This window comes from Phoxinus phoxinus (genome assembly GCF_949152265.1).
Source record: "Phoxinus phoxinus genome assembly, chromosome: 25".
Lineage (NCBI taxonomy): Eukaryota > Metazoa > Chordata > Actinopteri > Cypriniformes > Leuciscidae > Phoxinus > Phoxinus phoxinus.
The window spans coordinates 10504319-10529896 of record NC_136900.1 but is presented as its reverse complement, the minus strand read 5'-3'; the positions used below and the strand labels follow the sequence as shown (position 1 = coordinate 10529896).

General features: G+C 39.6%; 1 protein-coding gene across 1 annotated transcript in view; it reads left to right on the top strand.

The window, feature by feature from the left end:
• Positions 1-8059: 8059 nt before the first annotated feature.
• cspg4 (chondroitin sulfate proteoglycan 4) overlaps positions 8060-25578 on the top strand; it is a gene marked incomplete at its 5' end in the record, with an annotated part of 61018 nt that continues 43499 nt past the window's right edge. Inside the window, one exon of the mRNA XM_079603886.1 lies at positions 8060-8132. Within this exon, the coding sequence (XP_079460012.1) occupies positions 8060-8132 (73 nt within the window). The remainder of the gene's footprint in view (positions 8133-25578) is intronic.

Sequence of the window (25578 nt, the reverse complement as noted above, 5' to 3'; positions counted from 1 at the left end):
ACGACACCACTGTCAGATTCGCGAAAACGACTAAAAACCCTGTATTCTGCTGCCAGGCCATTAGATGGCGATGAAACACTATAGACTGAACACGTAATACGCATGTGCATGACGTCATCGTCTTCAGAGATTCACGTTTTTGGTTGTTTAGGCTACACGGAGACCATTTTCAAAAACTTGCACTTTGAAAGCCGTTTCCAAACGTTTGCGTTTTCAGGCCAGCAAAACGCCGTTGTCGTGTAAAAGAACGGCCAAAACACATAAAAAGTTTTACGTTTTTACTTTTAATTGAAAACGGTGTCATGTAAACTTCCTCTAGTGCTTTATTTGAGGGTATAGGGGGCGATTTCGGATTCAGCCATAGAAAGACGTTCACTCCTATTACTTATGAATGGGAGAAACTGCGACGTGCAATATGGCGGAATACATCCCGTCTTCTAAGTAAAAGAGCCAATCGCTGATTGTTGAAGTCATTGCGTCACTGCAGCTGCCGTTAGAAGCACCGGGTTCCCATAGAAACCTGAGACGCGCTTAGAGCTGCACATGCACATTGGCTGGTCTGGAAAATACGTGTTTTTTTAATGCTATTTGAGCATAAGAAACAACATTTATGGGATAGTTCATGTCAGATTTTGTTGCTGATTTGAAATATGCGATTTAATTGTGAGTTTGGCAAGCAGTTTTTGAGATTTCAGGATTCCCCCATTCAAATAGATAGGACTTGGATGCCCGAAATAGCTTCCCGGAAGCATTGCAAATATGGCCGCAAGAGTGAACAGACTTTCCTTGGAAGGGACATTGCTATGCACCAACCCAAAAAAAAAGAATGAGACTAAATCATTTGGCATCGTGCCGATTTGTGTCGTGGAAGTCCAGTGATGAAATTGTATGTCCTGGAAATGGGAAGTCTCAGGAGCCTCCTCGTGGATCTTTCTGTGATTACTTGAAAAAGTGTAATACTCCACTTTGTGCATCCGCCATTGTCACCGCATGTTAATGAACTCTCATGCGCAAAGAAAACAAATCTAAATGATGACTTTTTTGGTGAATGAAATCTTGGTCTGGAATATTGTCCATTAACATTTGCCTCTGATGTTTGTGGTTAAATCAATGATTTCCAGTCTGCTGAAGAAAGTGTGTAAAGTAAGTCTGTCTCGGTTTGGAAATAACATCAGTGATATCTGAATCCAGTGATGAGAAAGCATCAGCACATCCGCTGATCGCTATGGCATAGAGCCACACACATGCAGAACGCTGGCCAAACGTTGGCAGAATGTTGATTCGATGCTGGCAGTGCTGTGAGCTTGAAAGTGCCATTGAAAAACATTAATAAAGACCCAAAGATAGAGAGATCAGGAACATGTAATGTCACTTTAGAGCTGGACAGACAGCTGTGCAAAGTGCAGGAACCATCTCAGCTTGTTCTGAACTCAAATTCTCCTGTAATTTGGCCCCAACTGTCGTGCCATAGGGATTGAAATGGGGCAAAACGCTAATTTATCCCAGCAGACGCAAACAGTATCAAAGACTGAAAATGGTATTCGTTTACAGGAGGAAGAAGATATATAATAGTCATGAAGTCATAATTGCAGGCATGAAGACATACAGTAAGCGACAGACCCCTTCTGTGAAATATGTCCAGCAGAGGGCGGTATTCTCAAAAATACCCCTACTGCCAAATTTGTTGACTAAACACTTACTCCTAAAGTACATTCAAAGTTTTTTTACTTCTGGTGATTGTATTAAGGCTTCAAGAAAAAAAGTTGTAAGAATCATAAACTTTTGATGGTCACAGAGCTTATTTTCTGCAATACTCCAAAAGCCAGAGGAAAAATCCTATATGGTGTTTGTTGAGGGAACAAAGGGGATGCATACTTCTGGATTGGCCTACAAACATCATCCCTGCAGCCCTCTATTTTGATCTTTTGAAACACTAAGATAGCATGATGATTTGAACAGGGTCTAAAGGGTATAGGATTCTGAGGTCAGATTGAATCTTGCACAACATTTGGCGGGTTTTCTTGTAAAAAGTCTTTGTTTTTGTAAAGCTTGAGTACCTGTGGGATGAATGAAGGGAAAGAGGGGATATTTTGCTCCAGAATAATGTGTGCTCTCTAGCTCATATTTTAGAGGATAATGCAAATAAAAATTTATGAACACAATTGTTAAAGCACTAAGGCAAAACACTCCAATTTAATGGCTCGTTTAAGCTGCTGAACTGTTAGTGATTTTAGCCCTGTTGCTAGAGCCCTGCCATCTCCATTCCTGCAACTACATCTCCAAATCCTGTCAACGAATGCACAAAATGATTGACAGGCCGTCTCCCGAGTCTTCTGATTGGTTAACATTCATGGCTGCTGTCAAAGAGACGTGTGATTTCCCAGAACACCTATTTCAGTCATACAGTGGCCCCAAAAAGTACTTGGACACTTAAGTCACACTTAAAATTGCCATTCCATTAGATGATTAAATATGAAACCCTCTGCACTCAAATGCTGCAGGAGCTTTTCTCCTTATCATTTTTACTCTGTAGGCAATCTGTTTAATAAATACTTTGTTTAGTGGTTGAAAATCTCTTCACATCCAATTCTTGTTGCCCATGCAGTAATACAGTAAACATTTAAATTGTATCCATATTAGGCAGATATAAACTATTTTCATTGCATTTATCAATGGGACATGGAAACGTAGGTAGGACCTACCTCAAAAATCAATGATCTTAAAGGAACACTCCACTTTTTTGGGAAATAGGCTCATTTTCCAACACCCCTAGAGTTAAACAGTTGAGTTTTACCGGTTTCTAATCCATTCAGCCAATCTCCGGGTCTGGCGGAAGCACTTTTAGCATAGCTTAAAGATCATTAAATCTGATTAGACCGTTAGCATCTCTCTCAAAAAAAAATAACCATAGAGTTTAGATATTTTTCCTCTTTAAAACTTGACTCTTCTGTAGTTACATCCTGTACTAAGACTGACAGAAAATGAAAAGTTGCGATTTTCTAGGCCGATATGACTAGGAACTATTCTCTCATTCCTGCGTAATAATCAAGGAACTGCTGCCGTACCAGCAGCGCAATGATATTACGCAACGCCTGAAAATAGTCCCAGCTCGGTAACTTCCAACGTGACGGGCACTAAGTTTAAACAATAAACAATATTATACACCAAACTCCATATCAGCATAGGCTGGTGTATGACATGTGTAAGTGTCATACATTAGAGGTGAAGCTTCGCAGCAGCACTAACTATAATTATATGTAACATATTTCTACAAATGTCAGCGAGTGCTGGTTCGCATGTCGACAAAAGCTTATTAAAGAGGGATGATTTTACAGTGCCGTACCGACTCATAGACTACCTGACAGAATTAAGGCTGTACTGAAGACGAAGCGGTTTGACCAATCAGATGAAAGGGGTGTTTCACAAGTGCGAATGAAATATCAAAGCCATAAACCGATTTTTAAACAACAAACTAAAAATGAGAAATCGGGCCGAAAATTTTTATTTTCTGTTTGTTAAACTAAACAAAAAATCAAGCCGTCTTTTCATCTCTCGCTATTTTAATCCAAATATGAAAGGAAATTATCAAAACGTACACGGACCATTGACCCACATGTAGGCTATTATTTTATATTAAATAAAATAACCCTTTAGTTTTGTGAAATGTTTTGCTTTTAAAAAAATGATGCTGTATTTCTTTAAAATAAATACTACTTGGTTTGATATTTTGTTATATTTTGTTATCTAATGCAGTGAAATTCAGACATTTTTAAGCATCCAAATATTCTGTGGGGCCGCTATGTATCAGGTATAGGTATGATTTATGTGTGCGGGATTAAAAATAGCTTACAGCAGCTTTAAGCTCTCCTGTAATTTGATACCAACGACTCCCGTGAATATAGCAGAAACCAAATGTGTCGGCGAGCGGCTGACTAATATAAACATGAGTGTGTGGGATTCCAGATGATGTCATGACTAAACAGTCTATCACTTATGCTGCATGACCCCACACACACACACACACACACACACAACACACTCACAGAACAACCATTTATTTTTAACTTATGGCATTGTGACAATGAGTCTTTATGAAGGTCTGGAAACTGTTTTTGGGAAAGGCAAAGAATTACAGCAACACACACATGTTTTTTTGTGTAACCAGAGACGCACAACCGTAGACATGACGACAGGGAGGGAGTTCTCAAATGGTTTGTGTTCGTTAGCAGTTATGTGTGTGCGTGAGAGTTCATTTTTAGCTCCAGTCCAAGATAAGACTAAAGACTCTAAACTGCACAGCTGGTAAGCATTATACTTGATAATAATTAGTGGTGTTTGCTAAAATGTGCTGTTTTGTCTATAAACAATTCATTTTCACCTGGCGGACGATAAAGCGGGCAGTAAAAAGACCCATAGACTGACAATGAAGGGGGGACTCAAGCCAAGTGTAGACTTATGCCCGTACACTTGTATGATTTTGGGCTGTCCCAGGCGAAAGACGACCAATCGTGGCGATTTCTGTGGTCATGGCTCCTAAAAGGTTGAGAGTGAGAGAGGTTCAAAGACGGCCGTTGTCACGTTCTTGTGACCAAAGATAGTCAGCGATTATTTTCTGACATAATCATCATCATAATGTGTTTGCTGCTACGACCTAACGTAGACTAACCATGTTCCGTACACTTTTCACCTTTCACCGCACGCCAACGGCCACTCCTCTGTTGCTGAGAGACATACAAGCGTGTGTGAGTGCTCATTCTCAGGGGAAATTCCTATTGGAGGATCTATTCTTTGATTGATGTCTTTTGGACCAATAGTATTTCAGAAAAGTGGGGTTAAGTCCCTCTTCCGCCTGGGTTCAGATGCTCACAGACGCTAACGGTGTTCCGTACAGGCGGCCAACGGTGTTCCGTACAGAGCGCATTTCAGATTTCAACCGCAAAATTATATATAATTGTTGATTTATTAAAGAATGACTATTTTAAATGTTAAAATATTATAAATATAATAATCATAATTGCCCGCAGTCTGTGTTGACAGACGTGATGCGTGCGTCTCTGCTGCCTGTCTCGGTGCGAGAGTTGCGCCAAGTGGCCATTGTCCGGAATTTACGTTTAAAAATTCCCATTTAAAAGCAGTTATTCAACCAAAGGTAATATATTTCATGATTTGTGATAGCTTAATAAACAATTCATGAAGATTATATTACTGTGAGAAACATTAATCCATTAGAAATATAATTTTTTACCGCTGTAATTGTCTCCCCACCTAAAGCTATTATCTGGGCTGCAGCTTGCCTACCCTCCATTAGGAGGCGCAGTGGGCGCACCTAGCAAACTAACTGAAATCTCTCTGGAACAAACGGCGGGTGATTCTCTTTCTTGGTCAGGGATGAAAGAGGGATAAATGAGGTACACACACATATATAGTTTATTTATAACCTGGAAGTATTTATTCAGCAATCGGCGGGAAAAGGTCATCTGTACGGAACATCGTTGCTGTACGGAACATGGTTAGTCTACGTTATATGTCTACTGACTAGCCAATGAACTTTTAACAATTCAATTAACAATTAATCAACCCAAGATACCGCTAAAACTTAACACTCCTTACCTCACGCTCCATTTGCAAAATTGGCATGCCAAGTTGTCCTCTTTTCCCGCCATGACCGCATATTCTCCTCTTTCTCTTCCTCCTCTTTTTTTCAGCGCACATAAAAACCACAATTGACCGTTCGCAAAACCCCGCCCTCGAACGGTTCTCGTCCAATCCTAGCTCAGCAACTGTAACTAAGGAGAAGGACCTCCGTCAAACATTCCGATTTCAGCAAGATACTGCAATGATGCGCCTATGGCAGTGAGGTCTGCACGGGCTTAAAACTTGCTGTATTTTATGATTGCTTGCAACTATTATTAAAAAATAGGCTACATGTACAAACACCGTTTCACTACGGCACTGCGGCCCCCTCATCAGTCAGCAAACAAGAGAAAAAAAGAGAAAAAGCACGGACTTACTAATTACGAAACTTTGATGTGGTTGAACAGGTACACAGTCACAAATTCCTCTGGAACTCAAACATTAAACTTCAAAACAAAGTTCGCGCAGTTGCACAACTATTTACACAAATATATCCTTCTCAGTCGGCTGAGTTATGAATGAAGAGAACAGCATCGAGAGTTGATGGTTTCAGCGCGTCCTCTGATTGCAGTGTTGTGACTGAAATAGCGCACTCGGGAGCACATGCGCAAAACAGTTTTGTAAAATGATATATGATCAAATAAAAATGATTGATATATAATTTTACAAAACTGTTTTGTGCATGTGCTCCCGTGCGCTATTCTGTCTATATTTCTGTCGTGCCCTGGAGGATATGTCTGCTGCATTACTCCAAAACCAATCACTTAATGTATGGATCTCAACCCAGCCATGTGTCTGGTTCTCAATTGTTTGACGGGCGTAGTAACAATAACTAAGGGGCGTGGCTTTTGCGAACGGTCAATTGCCAAAGTGCGATTAATCTTGTTCTATTTGCGCATCCTGATTACATTTTATTCTTCTATACTAACTTGCGTCGCAGCCTATGATTTAATAAGTGCCATCATCGTACAGTCTACATACAAGTGTACACAAGTTCATTAGATCCATATCCTTCAGTGTGGTTTGTAATGATCTTATAGGATTGCTGAAGTCTGTAGCAGGCATAAAGCAGCTCTAAAAAGACAACAGTAAACATTCATCATTCAGTTGAAATCAGTTCAGTGTTCATTCATTTCGGTTCAATGTGTAAAGTACATCAATTATGAAATTAGTTCAATTCAGCTATAAAACCGTGATGTCATCATTCAGCTCGGTTGAGTTTTCATCCAATAGTGTCAGTGCAGTCAAATCAGTAATATTGCTGAATATTAAGTATATGAAGGTATACTTTTGCGTGGTACTTACAGTATACTTACCTAAGAAAGTACTGGGTAATATAAGGTAACTACATGGGTTAAGGTTTCAGGGATGGGTTCAGGGTTAGTACCTATATTGTTACCCAGTTAGTGGCATTACTAAAACAAGTACATTGAATATGCGAAACAGGACTGTAAAAAACTGCTAAGTCTTCTCCTGATGAAAAATGCTTTTATGGAACAAAAATTCCTTTAAACTTATTCAAAACCATTTTAATAAGATTTGTATGGTTCTTTCCATTGTTTAAAAAAAATCATTTTCATAACTGTATAGAGTTCTTGAATTGGTTATTGGTTCTTTGGATATTAAACAAGTTCTTCATGTCACATTTTATTTTTTTTACTTTTATATTGGTTTCTGGCATCTTTAAAGATTCAGTACATAGATGATCTCTAAGGAACTAGACACAAAATAAAAGTTGCTACAAACAGAAGTGGCTGCCAGGATGTAGAGTGTGTGTCGATGTTACTGTGTACTATGCTGATTACCAGGGTGTTTTGGGTGGTTGCTTAATAGTCATTTATAAAAAGAAAAGTACACTCTTAAAAATGAAAGCTATTTTTGTGGCGATGCCATAGAAGAGCCATTTTGGGTTCCCAAAATAACTTTTTAGTGAGAAGATTAAAAAATATATATTATCCACATTTTAATAACTTTTTCCACTATAAAGAACCCTTTGATTTTGGAACGGTTCCATGAATGTTAAATGAACCATAGATTCCAGGAAAGAAGTGTATGAGGTTTTAGTCCTTACATATGGCATCTAGGTGATTATTTTATGCATTTTATAATCCGATCTTTTAAAGGTTTAGAGAAACTCTGAGCTCTGTCTGCTTTTTGAATGAAAGCTGAATCATTTAACAGAGCAGAGAGGATGGAAATTGGGGGTGGAGAAGCACAAGAGAGAAGAAACAGTGGTGTAGTTTTTCCAGAGGGGCGTTGCAGGGCTGGGCAGGGGTGTGTGTGTGTGGAGGGGCTGGATTTCTTTTTGGGTTCAGGGTATCATTTTCATCCGTGTCCGTCCCGCCCCCTCCATGAGTACACCCCGCACACACTCCAACTCCCAAAGTGGCCACAGAGACTCTGAGACTCGGACTAAAGTGGCAAGATGAACGCCCTTTGTCCTCTCCTGTCTGTCCTCTTTCTGGCACTGCTATACCTGCTCCAGACTGTCCAAGGAGGTAAGACCTCTCAATTTCACTTTTTTAGGACTAATAAGCCATAATATTATGTGTGTGCATGTTTGCAAAAGTTTTTTAAAAAGTTGCATTATTATGTATTCTGCAAGAATGTGGAGCTCAAGCTCAGTGGAAAAGCTTCAAACATCTCAAAGTGTGTGTGTGTGGAAGGCTCCCTCACAGAAAAACTCATTCATACTTGTGAGGCTGGAGTCTGTTCTGCCGGTGTACAATAAACTCACAGTTCGCCGACCCCTCCTTCTCTCACTTCCGTTGAGGGCTCTTTTGCACGCATTGGGCAGTCTGGCACCGGCTCGCGCAGATCAGAGGTCCAGAAAGAAAGAGTCACTTTCAGAGGTGTGGATCAGCTGCCCTACGCACAGATGTTCTTGCTTTTCCGCTCTGAGATCTTTAGCGGCGCCTGTGAGACCTGCAGTCTAATTAGCGTGCGAGTTAAAGTGGCACTGAAGTGAGCGTTGTTAAGCTTCGGATCAGAGAGTTTCTCTAGAACCAGCTGCCACAAACTCACATGATGGCAGAGATACCGGCAACACCAGAATTGATCTGCAATGAGTGTTTGAGCATGTAATCTCGAGAATGTTTTGGCATCTACATCCTGTATTATTAGACACCTCATGAGGTCCATATGTGGAGACAGTGAAAGTAAGAGTCTTTGGAAAATAGTAAAAATGTATGCTTAACGGTAGATGTAAGTCCTCATGGGGCGTGGCGGGCGTGGCAAGGTGGGCGTGGGTGGGGCGTATCACAAGTAGATTGTTTATTAACAGTTTATTAAACCATTAGACACAATATTATTACAAATAAAAAAAGTTTGTATATGTTTTTTGTTGAGGATCATATCTGATACATTAGGCTTCTATGGCACGTTGTGATATGGTGAAAATATGGAGCTCATAAGGACGGGAAAAAACACCTTAAAGTTTATTTATTTATATACTTATTCTGTTCGATTTGAGTGCAGCATTTGATACCTCGCACAGCCTTCTGTTAGACAGATTGGAGTCTATTGGAATCATTGGTTTCGATCTTATTTTTTGGGTCGTACTCAATTTTAACAGTTGAAGCAGTTTAGATCAAAGCCTTCGTACGTCAATACTGGTGTTCCACAGGGCTCAGTTTTGGGTCCTCTTATATTTATTATTCATCTTTTACCCCTTGGTAATATTTTTTAGGAAATTTCATAATTGATTCAGTCCTGTGTAAGTGTTCATCTTGAAAAATTACTAACAATATAAAATGTAGTCTCTTTACTACTTTATAAAAATCAGTAAATATTTCACATCAAAAAGGCAAGACCTAAAGGGGGGCTTTTTTAGAATGATACTAAAATGCCTTTTACTTGCTGAGTACTATCAATGGAGTGGGCATGTTGAAGATTATGTACTGGTTTTTCAGCAAGATGTTAATGATGTAGATATTTTAGAGGCCTTAGAAATTTGTGTATCAAATATGAGATTCTGAAGTGTGCATTCGATGGACGTTACTATCCCATGAGGCCACGGGAGAGGATTTGTGAATGGCAGTGAAGTGACACAACTGATGCTGGTAGGTCACGTGACAGTGACAACATGGCTGAATTAGTAAATCCTAATTTCATTCATACTGCCTTATTCATATTATATTGAGCGCTTTTTTTAACTCCCTCGAAGTAAATTCAAATTCAAATGTAGTACCTAATTGGTTTGTGATTTTGAACACAGCGACAGTCTCTATGGACCTTATTCGCCAGAGAAACAAGCGTACAAATAAATAAATATCTTTATAATCTTGTGTTTGAACTTCAGTTTTTGTGGTACATTTCTATGGCTTCGCGGTTGAAGAGTAATTAGCTGGTAAAGTGGATTTACTTATTGTAGAGTTATTGAAAGTTATCATGAGCATTGTAATGTTTGAAGCGGAGGTCACAACAAATGTCAGTTAGACCGGTAAGAGCGGTTCATTCATAAATCTGTAAGATCTTACCTTCATGCTGTGGAAATACAAGACTACAAATACAAAAAGGGGCTGGGGCTACAAAAGCACTATAGCTTTGTGGCACTTTCAATATTGTTTGTTTCAGGTATCCGACATGTGAACATTTTAATGGCGTGAGTTTTGGGCAGGATTTTCTGTTTGATTTGTAGACGGAAACGATCATTATTTTTACATCCCAGCTACTTAAAAACCCGCTTATAGGATTATCGACAAAGAAACTAATGTTGGGTGGGGACTTTGTTTATTGGATGGAGGTAAATCTGAATGCCAGCATGCATTGCGTGGTTTATGCAGACAAGATTAATGCTATGAGATTTGAATGAATAAATCGTTCGCAATAAGATGAATAACATGATTTCTAAAATTGATTGGGTTAATTATAATTTCATGGCCTCTTTAAAATGAATCATGAGACTGTGACTGTCATGGTGAATCAGGTTTTTAGATATTACTGACTCAGTAAGCAGTGTACCAGCAACATCGTTGGATCTTGAAACCTCCAAACTGCCGTCTGTCGCCACAGCAACACGTTACACAAACAGGGCTGTGAGCTGGTGAGCATTTAAGGCTATACAAGGAGTGTGTGTGTGTGTGTGTGTGTGTGTGTGTGTGTGTGTGTGTGTGTGTGTGTGTGTGTGTGTGTGTGTGTGTGTGTGTGTGTGTGTGTGTGTGTGTGTGTGTGTGTGTGTGTGTGTGTGTGTGCGCGTGTTGTGATTGCAGCAGTGCATATGTTTGAGTCCGGGTTGTTGGCAGGGTAATAAATGTTTGTACAGCTCTGCACATTAGATTAATAAACATAATATTTGCATTTGTAAATTGATGAGATTAGTTTGCTGGTCTCAGAGAGAGCCGCAGTTTCCAGCACGACAAGGGGCATCTCAGAAACAGAAGGCAAACATTTATCTTTGCTGATCTCTCAGCAGTCTGCTGTTTGTGAATGGATAATGGTACGAATGTTTCAAGATTATTTGGATGTGGACCTTGAATGGAAGTAACGTGCCACACAGAAAGACATAAATCGGTCTATTCATCTCATGCTACTAGTTTTAGGCAAATACTCGTTCTCAAAATCGTATAGATTTCATGATTTGGATTTGATAAGACTGATTCAGTTGTATTTTTTCAGTCATAATGTTCATTAAGGTTAGGCTACATATGAAAGAAACTCTATCTGTGCTATCATTTGATTCAAACCAGTAGCTTTTATTAAATTAACTCTCTCACAACAGTAATTACTTTAAAGCTACACTGTTTAGGAATTACTCCCATCTAGCTGTGAATTTGTATATGACTACCAACTGAATATTATTTTCTAGCCCCTCCCATTCTGAGGGCGTTTTAACCCCTACGGTGGCCGTATTATTTCAAATCTGCTGGCAGTCGCGAGTAATCTCCCGCTCACATTCGTCACGGTGCCACTGAGTGTAAAAACATGAAAGGCGAAGCTTGAATTTCCAGGTATGCCCCTCTCTGGCTAATGTATTTTCAAGATGGAGGCGCAACATGGCTTCCGCCATTCAAGCGACTCGCTCGTATGTATTATAAATGGCATATTCTACGCTTACGAGAATACTTGATTAGTTGGTAGACGTAATTATCGTATGGCCAGGTCTCTCTTGAAAAATATATTCTATATCTCAATGAGACTAACCTGGTTAAATAAAGGTTAAATAAATAAAACATATATATATATATATATATATATATATATATAATTATACATTAATGAGCACATACAATTTTGAAAGAACAAAGTGGTTTTTGCTAAGAATCATCTTAATAAATTACAAAGTGTAGCTTTAAGGAACTTGGTTTAACTGAATCAGTTCTTTAGAGTCATTTGCTAGTGAATCAATTTGCACTGGTCATGCTGTATGAGCTTAATTTACAAAAAATATCTGGTTCTTCTTCAGAGTCATTTGTATATAAGTCAGGCTATACTGTTTGCACAATATGTGTTTAATTCACTAAAAAGAACTGGTTCTGATTCACTGAAAATAACTGGTTCATAAGAGTCATTTGTTTGTGAATTGGACTACACTGGTTGTGCAGTGCTGTTTGATTCACTAAAAATAGCTGGTTCATAGGAGTCATTTGTTTTGAATCGGACTACACTGGTCGCACTGAATATGCATTAATTAACTAAAAATAACCTGGTCCTAACAGTCATTTGTTTGTAAGTCAGCCTACAGTGGTCATGCTGTATGGGTTTGATTTGTTGAAAAGAACTAGTTCGTAGGAGTCCTTTGTTTGTGAATCAAACTACACTGGTCGCTTTGCATGTACACATTTCGAAGTACGCACTCTTTTTATTGTATCACATTCATGACTCAAGTACAATATTTCTTTCGCTGTGGTGCTGAACTTCGCTGTGGTGCTGAACTCAGCTAGATTGCAATTAATCTAAAAAGGTATATTTTTACCCAGACCCACACCTTTCCTGTGTAGGTGGACGGCTCCTGGCCAGAATAGGCTGCAATTCATCCAGACTTTATGCTAATAGTCAAAAGTCTGGCTAACTCTAGTAGTTGAGGTTGGGTCTACAGTGTTCCCAACTGCAGTCCCCATGGAAACCTGCCGCCCACACAGGAATCAATGCGGAAAGTTTGAAACCCTGATGCTTGAGACTTTCCCTCCTCACTGTCCTCCTCAATAAATGATATGTCAGTATGAAACACCACACACACACAACCTCGACAATACCAGACCGCAGGGAAGAGATAAACTACATACTCCATATCCCTGTCATTTCATATTCATCCAATAGAATCTCATGTGGCACTATATGGAGACACAGAAGTATTTGTGGGTATAGTCGTCCCCGCAGTGACTCTTGGGCCAAATCACTGTCACAATAGATCAGGTTAAATTTATCTTCAAAATCATCACTCAACCATTGGCCCATAAACAGACCTCAACAAACACACACACACACACACACCTTTCAGGGATGTCACTCACTGTGTGGTACGTGAGTGTTTTATTTACCTGAATAAACCCTGAATAAACACTTTCTGGCTTAAATTATTTGTGCATGTTAAGTCGAGGATCACTATCACTTCTGGTTAACCCTAAATATTGACCGTTGACGTGCCAATCAGATATTTCTTCTAAAATGCCTTAAAGGACACAATAAGACAATTGTTCACAGATATAGTGAGAGTACAGAGATCTAAAATTAATGTGGATAATGGAGCTCGGATAGTTTGGTCATGAAATAATTTGATGAGTTTATTTTGAAGTCTTTGGCATTTGATTGGACACATTATTAGTTAAGAATTTTTTAGTAATTTTGTAGTTTAGTATTTTAGGGCTGCCAAAGATAACGCATTAACAATTATAATTTAAAAATGTTCAACATTGTTAAATTTCTCAGTGCACAGTGTAGTGTTGCTAACTAGTGGCATTTTTGTTGATTTGTTTATTTATTGAAGCTGACGAAAATGTTTTATAACAATAATAACATATTTCATCAGACTTCGAGGCACTGTTGAGATCTCCTCTGAAACTTAGAGATGGCTGGCATCTTTTTTCTCAGGGAAAAGATCTCAGAAGCAGGAGACTTCAGCAAAAGTTCTCATTGGTGTCTAGGAGAACAATTGAATTGAATATTAAAGCTACAATATGGGGTTTTTTTTCGATTTTGTAAAATATTTTTTTCGATTTTGTAAAAAAATGTTTTCCGATTTTGTAATATATTTTATATATTGTAAGTACACAACTGCAGGAAATCAGAAATCACACTGTGCAAGGGATTTTGGGATATTGTATTACAACATTCTTACATATTGTACCTTTAACGAAACATTTGTGGGTTTTTCTTTCTTAAACTTAGAACTTTATCCTGAGTTTGACCATTCTTTACCAATGTTTCCAACTATAAACTTCACATATGTTCAAGGAAATGTAAGAGTTTGATGTTGAAAATGATTGGATTGTGCACTAATTGAGCTGCTTATAAAGAACATCTGGAAAGTTTTGCAGTAGTGAAAGTTTTAACTGTAATATTGGGCGATTACATTGAGATGGCGTGGCGGAGTCCCTCAGGGGAAGTTTTGCATGAGTCATCTTCATGAGACAGCACAAGGATCACCACAACATCACACAGTTTCTTCAGAGACAAACGCTTTCCAGTCTGCTGATCAGGAAACTAGGCCAGCAGCCACCATCTTGGCTTGACAAGATCATTTACAGTGCGGTATCAGTCGCACTAGAGAGGGGCACAACTGTCCAACCACTGGGATTGAAGCCCATGCAAGAACAGATGGATGAAAAGACATCTGTAGTTCACAAAACCCATGAAATATACAGTATTTTACAGTAGTCGTCTACACATGACAGTGTTTATGGCATATGGTGTAAGATATCAATGAATTCCTGTTTCTCAATCTTAGAAATCCCATGACGGCACTAGAAATAAATGTTCTTAAAAGGGGTTTGCAGCCTGATGCAACAGGAAAACCTTTTAAAGTTCTGTGGTTCTTTACAAAACCATCTACTGGTGATGTAAACCAGGAGAACTTGGTGTTTTCTTTGTGAAGAATGAATACATTTAGTAGGTTGATCTTAAGAACCTATGCTAAAATGCTGGAATGTACCATGGTATTGTGTTTTGTTGATAGCATGGTAATACCAAAAGCTGTTTAGTAAAAAATATATTTATAATTATGTTTACATTTTGCTCTAAGGTACCTAAAAATACCATGATATAAAATTACCATGGTATCATGTTAAAAACAAAAACATGGCTAAACCATGGTGCTTTTATATATACCGTAGTACTGAATGTTTACCATGCTATTTACATTGTACTCCAAGGTTCTTCAGTGCCATGTTCAAAAACATTTAAAATACCAGTGTATTTTGATATATTCCTTTAAACTGAATGTTCAATGATCCCATATTAATACCAACAGCATGGTATTTTTTAAAATTCGTGAAATGTAAATAGCATGGTAAACATTAATTATACACTTGTTTCAACCCAAATGTGGGTCAAATATGGACAAAGCGAACCGCTGGGTTAAATCTTTTTAATTAAAATTTTAACTCAATGGTTGGGTTTGTCCATATTTAACCCAAATTTGGGTTAAAACAACCCAGCATTTTTAAGATTGTACTATTGCACAGTACAGTATATCCCAAATTACCATAGTATTACTGTATTTTTATTTTATTTTTTTACATGGTACCATGTTAATTCCCAATACCGTGGTATTCTTGGAAGAACATTGGAGTAAAATGTAAATGACATGGTAAATTAATATTGTAATCATTCAGTAGTACCATGGTACCAACACGTTATGAGAGTGTAATGTCACACCAAAAACCTTCTAAATCTTCAAAGAATCATGTAGCTAACTCAAATATTCCCTGAAAGCTGGCTTTAAAAACAGAATTTAATTTGTGAACTTTTTCATTTGTGAACAGTCTTAACTGCAAGTGATCTTCCATGTCTACAGCGCTCTCTGGTTTGGCGGTAGTCTGTGAACGGAGAGGAGATGCTAGAACTTTCCACTGGGATCCTCACGTAGCCGTTAGCATGCCTGCGTGTCAGCTCTGACTTCTGTCCTGCATTAAACCTCCATCCAGCCAGAGGCGTTCTGGGTAATTTGCAAACATCTCTTTAGAAAGGCGCTCTCTGGAGACCGAGCGGAGCGCTGGGACAGGCCTCTTTGCAGCGGAGGGGATAAATATAACCCGCTCTCAAACGGGGCATGTGCTGCCTCAGAGGCTGCTGTTAGCAGACTGGGTGGGGTAGCAGGTCGTTACTGTGAGTCACAGGGACACAGTTATTCCGTCATCACAGGATTCGGTGAGCTTAAAATAAGTAGAAGGAAAGGAATTAAATGAGCAGAGTGCCAGCTGTCAGTCACAGACCTCTAGCACAACTTAATCTTTAACATAGCAACACAGTCTGTGCACTTTTAGTTTTTTTTTTTTACTCGCTTTTTCATCTAAAACAAGATAAATTTACTTTACACACAGCACTGCCCAAGATATTAAGACTGAATGTGTTGTAATTTATTCCTTTGTGATTTATTAATTTCTTTTAATAAACAAGTTAAAAATGTACCAGTGCAGTAAGACAAAATACATTTATATTTGAAATCCAGTTTATGACAACAAGACTTAATATCTTATGCAGTTTTGCTACTCAAGTGCATTTGTCTTGTTTCAAGGATTTTCACATAAATTAACTGGACAATTATACAAAACACTATTTTTGTGGTGTGATGCAGCTCTATACCACAACACAGTCTTTTATGAAACTATATCATAACACGCTCTACTACTGTATAATGTGACTCTAGAAAGCGGCATGGTCTATAAAACAATATCAAAATCTCTATATCAACTCTATACCGCAACATTCTCTATAGTGCACCTCTATGCCATGACGTTTTATAACAATTCTATAGTACAACAGAATGTATAAAGCAACTCTATGGCGCAACAGCTCTATAACGTGACTCTATACCGTAATGCTCTATAACAGAACTCTATAGGGCAACAGGGTGTATAAAGCAACTCTATACAGCAACACTTATACCATGATGCTCTATAACGCAACTGTATGGCGCAACACAACACAACTCTATAACTCCATAACTCCATAGTGCAACAGATTGTATACAGCAACACGCTCTATAATGCAACTCAGATGCAGTGCTCTATAAAGCGACTGGCGTAACATTACGATTCTATAACTTAACTCTATACAGCAGCATTATCGATAATGAAACTCTATAGCAAAACTCTATTGCATACTGCAAACGCTTTACTACAAAGCTTTATAACGTGATTATACTGTGACACTATAATGGAGCTTTATAGTGCAACATTGTGGATAAACCAACTCTATACAGCAACAAGCTCTATAATACAACTCAGATTCAGCGCTCTATAAAGCGACTATATGGCGCAACATGCTCTGTAACGTAACTCTATAAAGAAACTCTAACCCACGACATGCTCTATCATGCCACTCTATAGTGCAACAGGGTCTATAAAGCAACTCTATACTGCCGCACGCTCTACAGTACACAACTCTACAGCGCAATGATCTCTATAATATAACACTATAGCATGACATGCTCTATAATGCAATTCTATAGTGCAACTTGCTCTATGATGCAACTGTGTAGTGCATCACGGTCAACAAAAATATTCCATAACACAACACAGTTGAAAACACCACTATTTCATGCAACACACTGACTCTTGGATAAACCGAAAGCTTCTGCTTCCACTGTGTATTGTGTATGTGTAGAGTGTGTGGACTGTGTGTATTGTTTGAGATATGTGGGGGTGGGGTAATAAGTTCTCTAATACTTCAGCAGCCTCTTGGGGAAACATTAGCGGGGCAATTATCCATTAGCAACTCTGTGGACGTAAATGAACCTCCTGTTTGGGGGGTCTCTAACGATGTGAATTTATTAACCAAATGCTCCAGTCCTCTCGCAGACACAAAATGGGTGTTCTCTGGTTGTTTGCATGCTAAGAATCCATATGGATCATTTTAATTGCAGGCCATTAAATGCTGCATGTTCAGTTTCTACATTCCACAGAGTTTTGACCCCGTCCTCAACGTAAACACCAGAATGCCTCAGAATCTTCACACGTCAAATGCTCCCCACAAGACATGTTATCTATTATAAATGAGGATCTTCTGCGCAAGTATTAAAAAAGCCAAATGGTTTCTTTCATTACTCATTTAAGTAGGATCCTCAGAGCTGAATTTAAAGTAAATGTTTGACCTGTTCTAACTGGACTTTCAAAGTCTCAAAAAGCACGACAGACCGCCGGGGAGGAATCAAACAGCGGCTCTACAGTCCGTTTGCATAACAGACAGTAAACAGCCGTGAGTTTAAATCGATAAACTCTAGTAATGAAGTCAGAGGAGCTCTAAATGTTGGTCAGGTCTGGAAGCTTCTGGGGAAGGTCAGGGAATCGAAGGGCGAATCTGCTCTGAGAATTCAAAGCAGCTCCTTCAAAACACTTCATCTGCAAGCGAAAGAGCCGAGCTGCATTCTTCAAAAACAATGAAAAGATCTAATTATCATACCATAATTCCAGCCCGCATGCAAGCCAATGAGCAGGGCCTGAAGTGGCCCTTGGGGGGAATTGCATTTTGATGGATGCGTGAACAGCTGCTATTGTAGGAATGGTGGAAAGCCGTGAATTTGACTTCTGTTCTTCGCTATGTGCCACTAACACAATGCTCACTCTCTTATAATCCGCTTTGGTACGAAAGTGCACATATCGTAAATAGTTTTCCATGTGTCATCTCCGTATGTCAGAGGAATGCAACTTCAGGATGTTGCACAGAACAAACAGAGGTTTCCGAACAGGGCCAGTTCAGCTTGGCAGTCTGTTTGGCAATGTGGAGCGCTTTCAAAAGCCGTGGAAAATTTGAGAATGATGGATGAACAAAACTGCATGAATCTTATAATGCAAAGTCAAGGACAATGCCGAACTTTACTCCGTTTAGCGGATATGAAATCGAATGATGTTAGAATGGCTGATTCAGGCATTACCGAACATCTGCGACTGAGTAAACGGCTCAGAATTCCTGGCGGCATCTGGCTTTTACAATCTATTCAGTGAATATGTTTCTAGACTATAAAATGCAAAGGAAATATGTGAAAACCTTCCAAAGAGGAGTGGTGGAAAATGATGGTTTATGATTGAAGACGTATACAATTCACTGGCAAGTGAGTTTGATTTTGTGAAAGTTTTGTCTTCTGTTTTGAGTCTACTTTTCAGTTACATCAACATAATGTCCATTTATTAAAAAACATAAATAAAACAATAAAAAAACAATTGATCCCTGACAATTAAACTATAAATTCAACACTGACCCTACTTACTGTCTTCACACATTTACTGTCTTGACAATGTCAATCCACATTTTTGGTCTATAAATTAATATTTTTAGTTAAGATGTAGACCATCTTTCATAATCCAATCAACTCCTAACGGATAAAATCAAGTCTGTAGAACTTTTTTTCATAAATCTGTCACATTAGGCAAGCAAAATAAGTTGTTAATGCTGCTTCATGTCGATCCATAATTATCATGTGGCACTCTATAACGCAACTCTATAGCAAAACAGGGTTTATAAAGCAATTCTATACCACAACACATTCTATATTGCAACTCTGTACCATGATGCTCTATAATGCAACTCTATGCCGAAAAGCTCTATAACGTGACTCTATACCATGACCCTCTATAACAGAACTCTTTTGCAACAGGGTGTATAAACCAACTCTATACATGCCCTATAACGTAATTCTATACCGTGATGCTCTATAATGTAACTGTATAGTGCAGCAGAACGTATAATGCAACTCTATACAGCAACACACTATAGTGCAACTCAGATTTAGCACTCTATAAAGCGACTCTATGGCACAACACGCTCTGTTACGTAATTCTACCGTGATGCTCTATAAAGCAACTCTAAACAGCAATAAGCTCTATAATGCCGCTCTATAGTGCAACAGGGTCTATAAAGCAACTCTATACTGCCACGCTCTACGGTATAACACAACTCTATTGTGCAACGGGGTGTATAAAGCAACACTATACAGCAACTAGCTCTATGCAACTCTATAACATGACTCTATAGCGCAACACGCTCTATAATGCAATTCTATAGTGCAACTTGCTCTATGATGCAACTCTGTAGTGCATCACGGTCTGCAAAACTATTCCATGACACAACACGGTTAAAAACACCACTATTTCATGCAACACACTCCATAACACAACTCCACAATGCCATGTTGTGTGTGCTTTGCAGCTTCCAATGATCCCTATGTACAATTAGTTCCCAAAACTTGTTTTATTAGTCGTTTTAACGTGTGATGGACAGGCCTGATGCGTCAGTCTGAAGGGAAAGGATGCGTGTTTTTCTAAATAAAGGCCTTGTGAAGAGTTTTTGTAGAGCTGTGCTGTTGTCATTGGCAGAGAGAGGTAAGACGGACAACGCCCTCAAACCAACAGCCAAACCATTTGGCACCGAGGTTATGGAGCTTCTGGAAGAAGCCGTTATTCAAACAGCTTGTGTAACGCGTCTCCTTTTTTGGTACTTTGTATTCAAAAACTGTAGTTTTTCCCTCCTCTTAGTTTTCCATGATGCAGTGGGACACCGTAGTCGGAGGGGTTTCAACACAAAGACCCTTTCTTACAGCAGAAAAATAACTTTTGTTGAGTCTATTTACTTTATTTGCTCAGTTTTCCATTTCCACCCGGCCCCCATCCGCCCTCTCCCCTCCCGTCGGCCCCTCCTGTCTGAGTTGGATTCGCCGGGTGCCTCGTAAAGGGTATAAAAAAAAAAGCAACTCTCCCTCTTATGAGCGCAAATCCACTTCAAGGACTGCAATAGCGGTACTCAGGACCGTGGTGATCCCGTCTGTGGCGGCAGGGAGAAGATCCCAACCCTTTCCGTCTAACCAAACCATAATGACTCAGTTGAGTTAATCAGCGGAAATGAGCAGCGTTGACAAGGTTCTTCGGCCCCGCTGTGACTCACACACACACACACACACACACAGCACACGTGAAACTTGGTTAGGAACTCTCAGTAATTGCTTCACTGAAAGAGCATGTTTCTGTGAGATTACAAGCTTTGTGTTAGCGCTCTATAAACATGGAGCTCTTCAAGCGCAAAAGAGGTAAATCGAAAATTCTCACACACACACACACAAAAAAAACAGTTACTAAATTAATAGATAATACACACCTCTGCTGTGTATTAAAGTTAATTTAATAGTTAATAATATTTAGGATGTTAAATGTTGACTTAAAAGCGAGTTTTTGTCGGATTCTGGGGACAAATTGTACCCTAAGTCTAAGTACAGTTTGTAAACATACACTTACACTCAAACACTTTTAGTGTTTAGCATGGACGAGCACTCTGGTTATTGACGTTTAGAGGGCATCTTGATGTTTGTGGCGTTCAGAGGCAGTGTGGTGTGAAGAACAAGTAGCAACCTGTGTGTGTGTGTGTGTGTGTGTGTGTGTGTGTGTGTGTGTGTGTGTGTGTGTGTGTGTGTGTGTGTGTGTGTGTGTGTGTGTGTGTGTGTGTGTGTGTGTGTGTGTGTGTGTGTGTGTGTGTGTGTGTGTGTGTGTGTGTGTGTGTGTGTGCGCAGTAGCTCAAGGGATGGGTGGAGTTAGACACCCTTGTCTTGCGGTCACACACTCCCGATCTCTGCCTGTCATTAACTCTGATTGATGGCTCTGGAATGGTTGCTGGAAGCGTTGGCCACACGAACAGCGATTCGTTACAGTGCGTAGGAAGGTTTTGTCTAATCCAAACTAACTTGATACGATTTATGGCTTTATTATCACAGGCCGTGATCTTTAGCTAGCCGACAGCACAGCCCTGCTTTACATGGATCTCTAGAATATTTGATTCTGATTGGTCAATCGGGGAGTTCTGTGGTCAGATACTTTTGTATAATGAGTGCTAGTTTTATATTGCTCTCCTGTCTTTTCCTTCTCTCATGATTAAGTAATTTAACCTTGAATCAAGATAAATGTCCATTTATGTAATTCCTATTATTTATTATTGCCAAATAAACTACTTTAGGAATATACAAAACCCTTCTACTCCTTGTCAGGTGTCCTGATCACCCTGTTGGGGTTTATTTTGTGATGATGCTGTATGATTATGGATTTACAATTACTATTACGATTCCAAGTTGACCGCATTTCAGCTTAATATGACATATCCACAGCATTTGATGTCTATGTTTATTTATGAACATCTATTTAGCACTTTGGCCAGGTCTGATGAAGGAACCACGCCCCTACGCCAAGGTTAGCCAATCAAAAACCAGGGTCATTTATATATAGGCTTAATGGTTCACTAGGCTTAGTAAGAGAGAGTGGAAATGGTCATGAAAAAATTAATTAGGACTTGTTTTTGGTGCGAGAGACCTTGACTAGCATTAAAAGGGATTTGAGGGGGAAATGTGTGAAATTTATGAAAAAGTGTTTTCTATTTAATCATGTCTGATTTTCTTCATTAGCGCCTTTTGTGATCCCACCGCATGACTAATTCAAGCACAAGGTTTGAATTAGCACATAAAAGCTGAGTAATATTTACAGTTATGAAACCATGATACATTTTGAGTATATAAAAAGGCATCAATCAAACTCACGCTATTATATTACGTTTATGAGGCAGTTAAAAGCTTTACAGTTCGCACTCCTGATTTTTGGCATTTTGTTGTTTAACATCTTGAAGGAATCGTGAGAAATTTGCTGCAGGTTAATTTACACGAGTAAAAGATTCAGTCAGCGAGAGATTCAGTGGAACTTAGTCAAGGTTGATGCCATATTTAATTTGACGTCAATGAAAACGAGGCTTTGAGGAATGGAGTGCCAAACAAATAGTCACTACTGTTTGAACGGACACTTAACCTGATGTTTTAAACTTCTGTGCATAATGTGAATGACCTTCGAGCGAGTCATTTAGTTCTAGGTTGGCGCTAGTCTTGCATATACTTTTGACTATCAATATCAAGTTTAGTCTACAAGAAGTGTTCAATATAGTGATAAAGGGACTGTCTGACCAACATACAAAATGGCAAACCAGTTTTATTTTTCTTATTTGACATTCTGAAACCAGTGATACCATAATAATAGATTGCAATGTGAAAAAATTGTAGCGTATTTCCATAATATTGCAGCAATTTTTTGATAAAGGTTGTAAAGACACTAATCAGATGTGCAAGATGTTTCTGTGTGTCATGGGGCGTTCTGGAATTCACAGCACAAACTTTAATAGTATTTAAAAGAGTTTTGCAAATTGGTCCCTTGTGTTGTTTGCCAGTAAAATTGTTTACTGAGTGAGATTTTGACCTCCTGAGAAATGCTTTTGATTGTGTCCAGGAACGCCCAGCTGATGGTATGTTAAAAATGAAGCGCCATCGTGGTGTTAAGAAATGCGTCTTTGGTCACAAGCCACCAAGAATGACAACAACGAACAGATGAAAGAATGAAAGGCACAGTCTGTTAAACAAGGAGTCTATAGTTGTGTTCTGAGTGTTTCTACCAGATCCCAGTTGCCTCCGAGTCAATTTCTGTCGTCAAGCCAAACAATAATCCCCAATCTGTGTGATATTTCAGCTATCAGATTGAAGAGCTCCGGCGGAGAGGAACACTGTGAGCTGAGGTTTGATGTGGTCCATCAGAGAAGATCCACGTTCGATAAGAATGATCTGTCGTGTAAGCTTAGATCTTCTGATTTGAGAACATTGAGAACACCGTTTCAAACCCTAGTTTACATTTTCAACTTTCATTAGTGTGTAATGTTGCTGTTTGAGCATGACAAAGGTCTGCAAAGTTACAAAATCACTTTATTATTATTATTCGCTATATCAGTGCACACTGTTCATGCGACTTGTTCACGGCATATTTTGTAAACACAAAGACTGCCAAGAAAGTTATGAACAGACAGACAGACGGACAGACGGACAGACGGACAGACAGACAGACAGACGGACAGTGAGCTAGACAGACATGGATGGATGGATGGATAGATAGACGGACAGTGAGATGGATGGATGGATGGACGGACGGACAGTGAGATGGATGGATGGATGGATGGATGGATGGATGGATGGATGGATGGATGGATGGATGGATGGATGGATGGATGGATGGATGGATGGATGGATGGATGGACGGACAGTGAGATGGATGGATGGATGGATAGATAGATGGACAGTGGGATGGATTGATGGATGGATGGATGTATGGATGGATGGATGGATGGATGGATAGACAGACAGTGAGATGGATGGATGGATAGATAGACGGACAGTGGGATGGATTGATGGATGGATGGATGTATGGATGGATGGATGGATGGATGGATAGACAGACAGTGAGATGGATGGATGGATAGATAGACGGACAGTGGGATGGTTGGATAGATGGTTGGACGGACGGACGGACAGACAGACAGAAGGACGGACGGACGGATGGATGGATGGATTGATGGATAGACGGACAGTGAGCTGGATGGATGGATGAATGGATAGATAGACAGTGGGATGGACGGAATGATGGAATGATAGACGGACAGTGAGATGGATGGATGGATGTATGGATGGATGGATGGATGGATGGATAGACAGACAGTGAGATGGATGGATGGATAGATAGACGGACAGTGGGATGGATTGATGGATGGATGGATGGATGGATGTATGGATGGATGGATGGATGGATGGATAGACAGACAGTGAGATGGATGGATGGATAGATAGACGGACAGTGGGATGGTTGGATAGATGGTTGGACGGACGGACGGACAGACAGACAGAAGGACGGACGGACGGATGGATGGATGGATTGATGGATAGACGGACAGTGAGCTGGATGGATGGATGAATGGATAGATAGACAGTGATATGGACGGAATGATGGAATGATAGACGGACAGTGGGATGGATGGATGGATGGATGGATGGATGGATGGATGAATGGATGGATGGATGGATGGATGGACAGTGAGATGGATGGACAGTGGGATGGATGGATGCATGGATGGATGGATGGTTGGACGGACGGACGGACGGATGGATGGATGGATGGATGGATGGATTGATGGATAGACGGACAGTGAGATGGATGGATGGATGAATGGATAGATAGACAGTGGGATGGACGGAATGATGGAATGATAGACGGACAGTGAGTGAGATGGATGGATGGATGGATGGATGGATAGATAGACGGACAGTGAGATGGATGGATGGATGGATGGATGGATGGATGGATGGATGGATAGATAGACGGACAGTGAGATGGATGGATGGCTTGTTAAGAAAGTCCAGAAAGATCTTTGTCACCGTAATTACAGTTCCAGAGTGTTTTTGCGGGTTCTGCTTCATTCCTGAAGGCTTTTCTGCAGTTGATCATTGTAATCTATCCTCATAATGTGAAACATACGAGCGTGTCAGCAGCAGTGGCTACAGTTAGGCCTTTAACATGACATGTGACCCCTACAGGTCAGTGAACACCAGGGGCCATCCATATGTGTGTGTGTGTTTAATATACTGTATAGTGAAGGCAAAGCAGAGTGCAGTAAAAGTGTAACAGGACCTGTGGGAGCTTTGAATGTCTCCTCAGAATCAGGCTGATTTATAGTCCCTCCTATACGCAGGAGACATCCTTCACGCTAATCTACACCAGAAACAGCAGAGAGACCTACAGAAGACTAGAGCTTTAAAACCCAGTGAGCATCTTTTAAAGCATCCTGCAAAGAACCCTTTTCTTAACTCTTTCTTAATTCCTTTTTTTCATGGATTTTCATGGAAAATTTGACCATTCATAACGAATATAATTTTTGCAAGGAAATTATCATAAATGCTCTAAAAAGGCAGCAAAAATATTTTTTTTTCCCCAATGCTTACAGTCAATGCATCAT